The sequence below is a fragment of the Camelina sativa genome, chromosome 11 (assembly GCF_000633955.1).
Source record: "Camelina sativa cultivar DH55 chromosome 11, Cs, whole genome shotgun sequence".
NCBI lineage: Eukaryota > Viridiplantae > Streptophyta > Magnoliopsida > Brassicales > Brassicaceae > Camelina > Camelina sativa.
In genome coordinates, this window is record NC_025695.1 from 21,850,161 (window position 1) to 21,860,137 (window position 9,977).

Genomic DNA, 9,977 nt, shown 5'->3' on the forward strand with positions numbered 1-9,977 from the left:
TTGGGGGGGGGGGGGTATATTGAATTTTTACAAGTGAAAAGTATAGTGATAGCAAAAAGTAGGTGTATGTGTGATTAAAGTTGGAAAAAGTGGGTGTGAGTGCAAATATCCCTATTAAAAATAACTTATAGAAGACAATCTACGGTACATTGTCAAAAAACAAAAACAAAAAGACAATCTACGGTAGATTGGAGATGATTTTTCTTTTTATTTTGTATTTAATGATGTTATGTTTTAACTATTTTTAAATTTTATAATTAAAATTATAGAATATTAGAATATGAATGGTGACAGCAGATTTGGTTGTGAGTGTAACGCACCGACAACCACTTCTTAGTGAGCCCAATGTCCAATCCTAGTCCATAGGTCTACTTTTTTTAATGGGCCTCACGTACTCTCATTAGATCCGTAAACCCATATCTATCCGACGGTCAGTTTGCTACGTCTGAAAACCACACTTATTTAAGTGTGGGTAGAAAGTGAACACAAGATTTCATTTTTGTGAGTTATAGAAATCCGTGCACAGTTTCATCATCAGTTTATAAAAAACGTAGAACATAAACTAAGAGGGGGTATTCAATTAAGATTTTGGAAGATTTTGGGTTTTGACAGATTTAAGTGAGTTTTAAAATTATTTGGTGGAATTGTCTATTTTTTATTTTTAGCGAAAAGAAAATTAGCTTATGATTTGTTGAGATTTAAGGTGATTCTTACAGATTTGTAGCACAAAAAAGGAAAAGTAGGTTTATACACATGATCGATCCCTTTATCAAAACAGAAAACAAAACACTATCATTGCCATCTAAAAATTGGTGGAATAGAACAAATCTGACGTTAGGTGGTGGCAAGTCCACCAATCCCGGCCCCGACGATCACTACATTCTCCTCTTGGTCACCACCACTTGCTTGGGCTCTGGTCAGTGCTAAACAAAATGCTATGATTGGTGAATTGGTTGGTTAACTATGATTTGAATCTGACCAAATGACAAAGTTTCAATTTCAAAGGCATATATATATATAAGTTGAGTGCCTTTTGGAAGTGATTTTGAAATCTGGGTTCAATCTGAAATTGAAAAGAAAAAGAGATTTTGAAGCTCTGTTTTGGACCTTTGGTAAACTAAAGAATGACAAAACAAAAAATTGGGGGGTTTTTCACTTTTTTTTTTTTTTATTCTGACGAAAAGAACAATGACAGTATTGTTAAATCCTTCAAAATAACCCCTTCAGAGGTGAGATTTGTTCATTCCTAATTTTCAAGTAAAAATGTATCTAAAATCTCACAAAATCTGTTTTTAGTAGTATTTTAAAAAGTACTTGTTAAGTTTGAATAACAATAGATTTGATATGATTTTTATAAATCATTGATTGAATAACAAGAGATTGTGAATTATTTTGAATGATTTATGTAAATTCCAAATTGAATAACATGGTATTTGTGAAGAGATTTTAAAATTACAATTTGAATAACACCTGATTTAAAAAAAAATCCAAAATCTTTTAAAATCCTAGTTCAATACCCCCCTCTTAATGTTAGTGGACTGAAGGAGGAAGGTTTCATGACCTAGAAAAGGGAGAAAGAGAGACGTTGTAGAAGTCATTTTAGAATCTCCACTTTCGTCTTTCTCACCGGTGTGAAAACATCGATCTGTGTTTGCCAATCAGATTCATTCACTTACCGGGACTTGTGGATCCTGGTAACTTTTGCAGAGCTCAAGCTTCTTCTTTCTCTGATTTCCTGGTGAAATTTCACATCTTTTTCGTGTGAATTTTGATCAATTTCACATCGTTCTATTACTGAATCAATTTCTCTTTTGATTTTTCAGTTCTGAACAATCACTAGTTGTCTGTTGGGACGATCGAATCGATTAGAGAAGTGCTTCCAAGTTCCAGCGTTAGAACAAGAAATCTTCTTACAGTGGGGAAACAAGAAGAGACTGAGATGTCTTCGAGCCAAAGACAAAAAGATCTCTCGCTCTAAAATCTCTTCATAAAAAATTTGTGGGTATGAAAGTGTCTGGAGGTTTCTGAAAATCTGCAATGTCATTCTCATCATAAAAAATCTCTTAAAATCACCCAATATATTCCTTTAAAATCTAACCAAATCACAAACTATTTTTTTCTTTTTTAAAATTGAAAAACTAACAAATCCACCAAAATATCCTAAAAACTATCAAAATCCAAAATCTCTTAAATCCCATCAAATTCTCCAAAATCTCAATTGAATACCCCCTCTAAAAAAATATGAATGGTAACACAAAAGCGTTTTTTCATAAAATACTGAAAACCGCACCTTTTTATATTTACCATTCACAACCTAAGATAACAAGTAGTGCATATTACAAATTATAGATGAATATATTAATATTTTATATAGTTGTAAATTATTGTTTGTTTTGGGTTTAAGAAAAACATTTTCATGTATTTATGAACTTTAAATATGCAATTTATAAAAAGTAAAAATTTAATTATTTGACATATATATTATAAATTAAGTAAAAGAAAAAACTATATGTTTGTGTAAAAAAGTATATTATATATATGTATATCTACCCATATATTAAAGAATATTTTTACAAATAAAAAAAATTTGAAAACCGCACTTTAAAAACTTCAACCCTCTTCTATTTTGATGTGGGTAGACCGCACCGCAATCAATAAAGAAAAACAAACAAAATCTATATATTTTTATTATGTATATATATTATATATTGTGTTAGTGCGTTTTTATGCAAATATGTGATATTTGTGTGATTGGTGTATTTGTTTGATCCGTCCGACAATAGTCAAATTCCATCCCGCTTAACTGTTGCCTTTCACTACCTTAATTTAGAGTGTTTTCAAAATAGAAAAAATTATACAAATATGGTCTTGGTTAGGATCTGCGTAACATCTTTCATATAACTCATCTTATTTTAAACTAAAAATATATTTTTATAATTATATTTATGCAAACATTAAAGTCATTCTATCACATGATCCGCAAGTAATATTTATAACATAGCACAAATTATCTTCTAGTAAACTTCAATAATTATAATTTTGTAATTGTGGGCAAATTAGACTTACTAAATTACCAACCCGCATAACTTAAATTTTATCAATTCGTCGATATAGAACGTTAAACACACATTTCATAAATTAAATAATATATCTCTATTTTTTTAAAAATAAGACCATATGCAATATATATATATATATATATATTTATTATTCATATATATTATATTTTAATTCAAAAGAATTTGAAAATGAAATCATAGACATATGGTAGTAAAATCATCATATTAAATCTAAACAAAATCACCTAAATAAAATAGTATGGTATAGTTAGATATCAAATCTTAATTTCAAAGGTTTGATTGCTTAACAATTTTTTAGTCCACCAGTTAATTGGAGAGAGAAAGTGATTTTTTTCTAAATCGTCTTATGATTAATGGTATTTGATGTAGGCAGTGATTGGTGAAGAAAAAAAAGCTGTACAAAGTGGTATAGCTTTAACTTTTACCAATCAAAGTATAAAGGTGTACGAAAAAGTAGTCAACACAAAAAGCTGAATAAAGACTTCTTTATTTTTTATATTATTTGAAAATAAAGATAATGTTAAAAAAATCACAATGCTATTGGTGGATGAGATTTTATTTTATCTGAATAAATTTTTAATTAATCAAAATTTATATACTAAAAGTGAAGTTCCTTCCTCTTATATATGTAACTATACAATCGACTCACAGTTTGTAAACTTCTTCTTTGCTCTTCTTCTCAAAACCTCAACAAAAAAAAAATCTCTCACCGAGAACTTGAGGGAAAAAATTAGAAAACATTCTTCCAGTTTCAAGTAACTACAATTAAGGTAAATTTTTATGTTATATTTATGTTACTAATTTACCATTGAGATAAAATAATAGTTACGTGCATATAATATTTTATTATTTAAAATCTATTATGTTTGTATTATATAACACATTTATATTATGAAATAATTACTTTAATTTAAATAATTAAAATTGTGTGAAAATGTAAAAATAATTTTATAAAATGGTGCTTATACTGGTTTCTTATATTACAATTAGTAACATTTATTAATCTGAAATTCAAGTTATTATTAAAATTGTATAAAACTAACTTGTCCTAATTTATATTTTTTCTATAGTATGTCTAATGAAGGTCCTAGCTCTTGACGTCGACGAAGGAACGTAAGTTATATATATATATATATATATTACCGAAGTAGTATATATAATATAATAATTTTATATTACATATGTTAGTCATTTATATATATATATATATATATACATAAAAATATTTTTCACATTTTTTAGAAAGAAAACTAGTCACTTCTTGAAGAGCGCGTTGTGCTTAAACTATATGAAGTTGAGTTTGCAAAAGTAGACTATAATACATATGGTCTAAAAAAACCACATCAAAATTGTATTCTGAGTGAACTTTTAAAGCGAACGGGGAATCATATTGATAGTTGGATAGAGGTAAAAAAACAAGATAGATACATTGAAGGGAACTTACAAAGAATGGACCGATTTTGATGTGTAAGTTCGAATCAGAGAACTGAAGTTATTCGTATGGATGACGATTGGTGGCAATCGCGCGAGGCTCTATGTATATCTTGTCTTAGTTTGAATTGTATGATATATTAAAAGTGTTTATCTAGAAGTTCTAAATTTTATATTTGGTTTTCTAGGAGAGTAAAACTGTAACACCCGCGAACCGAAATCCCGGTTTGGGAGATTGCATCGGTCGATGCAGAAAGTGCATCGGTCGATACAGGTTCAGTTTTCTGCGTTTTGACTTAAGTGAAACTCTGCGTTTTGGGCAAAGGGAAGAGAAAAACCCTTACGTTGATTCTTTTGTCTCATTAGTCGAATTTGGCCGTTTTTGAGAGAAAAAGAAAGAGAGAAAAGTTCCCTAAGTGTTCTTGAGTGTTCTTGGTGATTTCTGGAGATTGGAAGTTGTTTCTGTAGAGATCTGTAGCTGGGATCGTTGTATGAGCTCCCTGGAGGTGTTTTCTTGTTGGTTTAAGGTTCAGATTCGTCTTGGCAAAGGTAAGTGCAGGACCATGGCTTATCTAAGCTAGAGCTTCTCTGATCTGCTTGTTTATGTGTTGTTAGGCTTGTTAGATGGTTATTTGGGACGTTAGGAAGCTTTCTTGTGGCTTGGGATCGAGTTTTGTGGTTGCAGGAACAAAGATCCGGCGAGAAGCTTCGGGGAACACGATGCTCAGCATGTTGCATCGGTCGATGCAAGTGCGAGGACGACGCATAAAACCTAGGGTTTTCGTGTTATGTCGAGCATGCGTCGGTTGATGCATGTGTAACTTGCATCGGTTGATGCATCCCTTGTGTCGGTCGATGCATCCCCATGTGGTGTCGGTCGATGCATGTTGGTGTCGGTCGATGTAGAGNTCTGTAGAGATCTGTAGCTGGGATCGTTGTATGAGCTCCCTGGAGGTGTTTTCTTGTTGGTTTAAGGTTCAGATTCGTCTTGGCAAAGGTAAGTGCAGGACCATGGCTTATCTAAGCTAGAGCTTCTCTGATCTGCTTGTTTATGTGTTGTTAGGCTTGTTAGATGGTTATTTGGGACGTTAGGAAGCTTTCTTGTGGCTTGGGATCGAGTTTTGTGGTTGCAGGAACAAAGATCCGGCGAGAAGCTTCGGGGAACACGATGCTCGGCATGTTGCATCGGTCGATGCACTTTGTGCGTCGGTCGATGCAAGTGCGAGGACGGCGCGTAAAACCTAGGGTTTTCGTGTTATGTCGAGCATGCGTCGGTCGATGCAGTGCGAGTGTCGGTCGATGCATGTGTAACTTGCATCGGTCGATGCATCCCTTGTGTCGGTCGATGCATCCCCATGTGGTGTCGGTCGATGCATGTTGGTGTCGGTCGATGCAGAGTCCTGGTTTGTTATTTGTTGTTTGTTGATTGTTGGTTGATGGTTAGAGATGTCTCTATTGCTTGTGTGCATAGCCCCGTAGATGGGAGGATTGCCTTACTGAGTGTATATAAAATACTCATGCATTACAATTTGTGTTTGTGGTGCAGGTAAAAGCAAAGTGTGATCGTGGAATCAAGGCAATGAAGAGGAGGATGTTCTAGGGACTCAATTGGATGTTGTCTGGCATTGCTAGGTTGCTAGAGTTGGGTCATTAGAAACATTGCTAGGTTGCTGGTTCCATGTTTTCTAATGATTTGGATATTGGTTTATAGTTATATTTGATTATCGGATATTTTATTATTAGAATATTATTGGTTATTTCCGCTGTTTGATTGTGGTTGTGGTTAGGTGGCTAGTGGATATGGGACCACTAGTTGTAGTATATTATTATTATTTATTATTAAAAAAAAAAAAACGGGTTGGGTCGTTTCAGTTTGGTATCAGAACCCTTACGGTTTTAGGTTTGGGTTCACTAGGTTTCTGTTGTGATGTTTGGGATTTGCATGTCTTGATTGATTATGTGAGTTAATCAATTGTGTGTGGCATAGAGTCCTAGAACATCCTCTTTGAGCCTACAGTGTGATTCCATGGTGAGTATATGTTTTTGTGTTAAGTATAATTGAGTGCTTAGCCTTCTGTTCATGGTAGTGCAGATGGTTAGAGAGGATGCTGTTGCTGGTCGTGGTCGTGGTCGTGGACGCGAACGTGGTCGTTGACGCGGACGTGGTCGTTGACGCGGACGTGGTCGTTGACGCGGACGTGGTCGTGGTAGGGGTAGAGTCCCAGTGGTTAGTGAGACCGAGGACCAGAGTGTGACAGCTGAGGGTGTTGGCGAGTCGCAGGATGTCCAGGAGGATTCCATGAGTGTGGCCGGAGGGGGCGGTGTTGATGCTCCAGTGGTCAGTGATCCTAGGGTCCCGGGTGTGGGAGTCCCAGCGGATGGAGTCCCTGGTGCTGACTTTACGGCTTTGCTAGCACAGTTGTTGGAGCGGTTGCCAGCAGTGGTACCGGCTCAGGCTCAGGTTGTGCCACCAGTGGTGGCGGAGGAGCGGCAGCCAGTGGCTGCGGATGCAGGAGCACATGGACGTTATTTTTCCATGCTCAAGGAGATGAAGGGTCTCGTGACTGCGCAGTTTTCGGGTGGTACAGATTCTACTGCTGCAGATGCGTGGAGGACAAGTGTGGAACGTAACTTCGATACTCTGAGATGTCCTGAGGAGTTCTGGGTGGACATAGGGGTCCACCATTTGATTGGTGATGCTGAGTTGTGGTGGATATCAGTGGCTGATAGGAGAGTGCAGCGGGAGATGATTTGGGTTGACTTTGTTGGAGAGTTCAACCGCAAGTATTTTCCGAGAGAGGCGTTGGACCGGTTGGAGGTGCAGTTCCTTCAGTTGTCTCAGGGGACGCGATCAGTGCGGGAACCAAGAGGAGATGGGAGGCTACGCAGAGGCCGAGTGGTCCGAGTTGCTTCGGGTGTGGGGGCGGGGATCACAAGATTTCTAGCTTTCCCAAGAGGAGTGCTCCGACGGCAGCAGCTATTGTATGCTATCATTGCAGGGAGCCAGGGCACATCAGGCCCTTGTGTCCCAAGTTGCAGCCGGTAGCAGTGGCGGCGTTGCAGCAGGTGCAGCCGGGAGGGCAGCAGATGGCACGGATTGAGCAGGCGCCACAGATTTACACGGCTGCAGAGACTGGTGGAACCAGTGCCGGGGCGATCACATGTATAATTTCTGGTACTTTGTCTTTGTGAATTCTTAGTAAGTTCAGATTTTATGTTTTCCTGTGACAAGGTGTTAGGTTCTCAACACATGAGGTTTGTGTAGGGATCTTGTTGGTGGGCGGGTTTAAGTCCCATGTTATGTTTGATTCTGGATCTTCTCATAGCTTCATTACTTCGGAGTGTGCAGAGAGCGCGAGAATCAGAGGGGTTCCCGGGGAGCGTACAAGAGTTGTCAGAATTGCCGGAGGCAAGTTCCTGAGGGTTATTGGATTGGCTAGAGGAATTGATATTTAGATTGCAGGGGAGTCGTGGCCAGCGGATTTGCTTATCAGTCCAGTGGAGTTGTATGATGTGATTCTTGGGATGGATTGGTTGCATCGGCACATGGTGCATTTGGATTGCTATCGGGGTAGAGTGGAGTTTGAGCGTCCAGGAGGGAAGTTGGTTTTTCAGGGTATTAGATCGACTTTGGAGAGTCTCGTGATCTCGGCCATTCAGGCTGGGAAGATGATCGAGAAGGGCCGTGAGGCTTTTTTGGTTACCATATCTATGCCAGAGTTAGTGGAGAAGTCTACGGTTAGCGGTATCCCGGTTGTAGAGGAGTTTGAGGATGTGTTCCAGTTGTTGCAGGGGTTACCACCATCTCGGTCTGATCCTTTTACGATTGAACTGGAACCAGGGACGATGCCGTTATCCAAGGCTCCTTACAGAACGGCTCCAACAGAGATGGCACAGCTGAAGAAGCAGCTAGCGGATTTGTTGAGTAAGGAATTCATCTGTCCTAGTGTATCACCGGTGTTGTTTGTCAAGAAGAAGGATGGGAGTTTTCGGTGGTGTACTGATTATAGGGGTTTGACCCGGGTCACTGTGAAAAACAAGTACCCTCTTCCGAGGATCGATGAGTTGTTGGATCAGTTGAGGGGTGCTACTTGGTTCGCCAAGGTAGATCTGGCGTCGGGTTATCATCAGATACCGATAGATGAGGCAGATGTGACGAAGACTACATTAGGACGAGGTATGGGCATTATGAGTTTGTGGTGATGCCTTTCGGATTGACTAACGCACCAGCGGCGTTTATGAGATTGATAAACAATGTGTTCCAGGAGTTCCTGGATGTATCTGTCATCATTTTCATCGACGATATCCTGGTTTATTCTAAGAGTCCTAAGGAGCATGCAATGCATTTGAAGGCAGATCTGGAGAAGCTACGGGAGCAGAAGTTTTTTGCTAAGTTGAGCAAGTGCAGTTTTTGGCAGCGTGAGATGGGTTTTCTGGGTCACTAAGGCCACACAAGCCTCTCCAAGGCTCTCCACCACTAAAATGGACAAATTCAAACTCACATAAAACTTTCCACATTTAGCACTTTCCACTTTTGGAAACTTCCCACTTTTGGAAACTTCTATTTCAGGAAACTTTCCTCCAAAAACCCCACCTCACAGAAACTTTGTACCCCGAGCACCATCTCATCTTGTCACTGATTCGCACAACCAACCACCCCAAGCGACCAAGTAAACAAGAGAGATGGGCTGGAATACTTCATTCCCGCTCCAGCCACGGATTACAGATGGGACCAGGCTAGACAAGCTCAAGTCGCGGCTTGCTTCTCGTACCACTTCTTAAACCTTGACTTCATTCTCGCCTCAGGCTCCCAAGTCTGCTCCTCAACACCATCACAATCCCAAAGGACTCTCATCAAAGGAATCTTCTTCTTCCGAAGTTCCTTGATCCTCCTCCCGAGAACCCTCACTGGTCTCGCCTCCAAAGTCATGTTAGGCTGAAGATCTTCAGGAATCTTAGCCAACAACTGATCATCCTCACAGAGACACTTTCTCAACATAAAATTATGAAAAACCTTGTGGAACGCGCGCATAACCTCAGGCAACTCCAGCCTATATGCAACCGGTCTCACCCGCTCAATCACTCTGAGCGGACCCATAAACCTCGGACTCAACTTAGTCTCTGTCAATGACCTGTTCGGACCCCGCAACATGGCCATCTTGAGGTATACTCTTTCTCCTACCTGAAACTCAAGATCTCTCCTCCTCCTATCAACATAACTCCCCTGCCTATCCTGAGCCTCCTTCATGTTCAGCTTGAGAACCTGAATCTTCTCTGAGGTCTCCTGAACAAAACTAGCACCAAACATGCTCCTCTCCCCCACCTGAGTCCAGCATAACGGTGTATGACATGACCTCCCATACAAAGCCTCAGAAGTAGCCATCTTAATACTCGCCTGATAATTGTTGTTGTAAGCAAACTCCACCAGGTTCAGGTGATCTGCCCAATGGCCACCCCAATCCAACA

At 38.9% G+C, this 9,977-nt stretch overlaps 1 protein-coding gene and 1 long non-coding RNA gene across 2 annotated transcripts in view; one reads left to right on the plus strand and one right to left on the minus strand.

Annotated features, from left to right (window-relative positions):
- On the plus strand, positions 2,531-4,684 carry LOC104724033. Its single transcript, XR_002034056.1, has 2 exons — positions 2,531-3,850; positions 4,151-4,684. It is a non-coding gene; the product is annotated as an uncharacterized LOC104724033 (long non-coding RNA).
- The window catches only part of LOC104728206 (peptide chain release factor PrfB1, chloroplastic-like), a 2,078-nt gene continuing 1,178 nt past the window's right edge, over positions 9,078-9,977 (minus strand). Inside the window, exon 4 of the mRNA XM_019231915.1 lies at positions 9,078-9,147. Coding sequence (XP_019087460.1) covers positions 9,078-9,147 — 70 coding nt within the window. The remainder of the gene's footprint in view (positions 9,148-9,977) is intronic.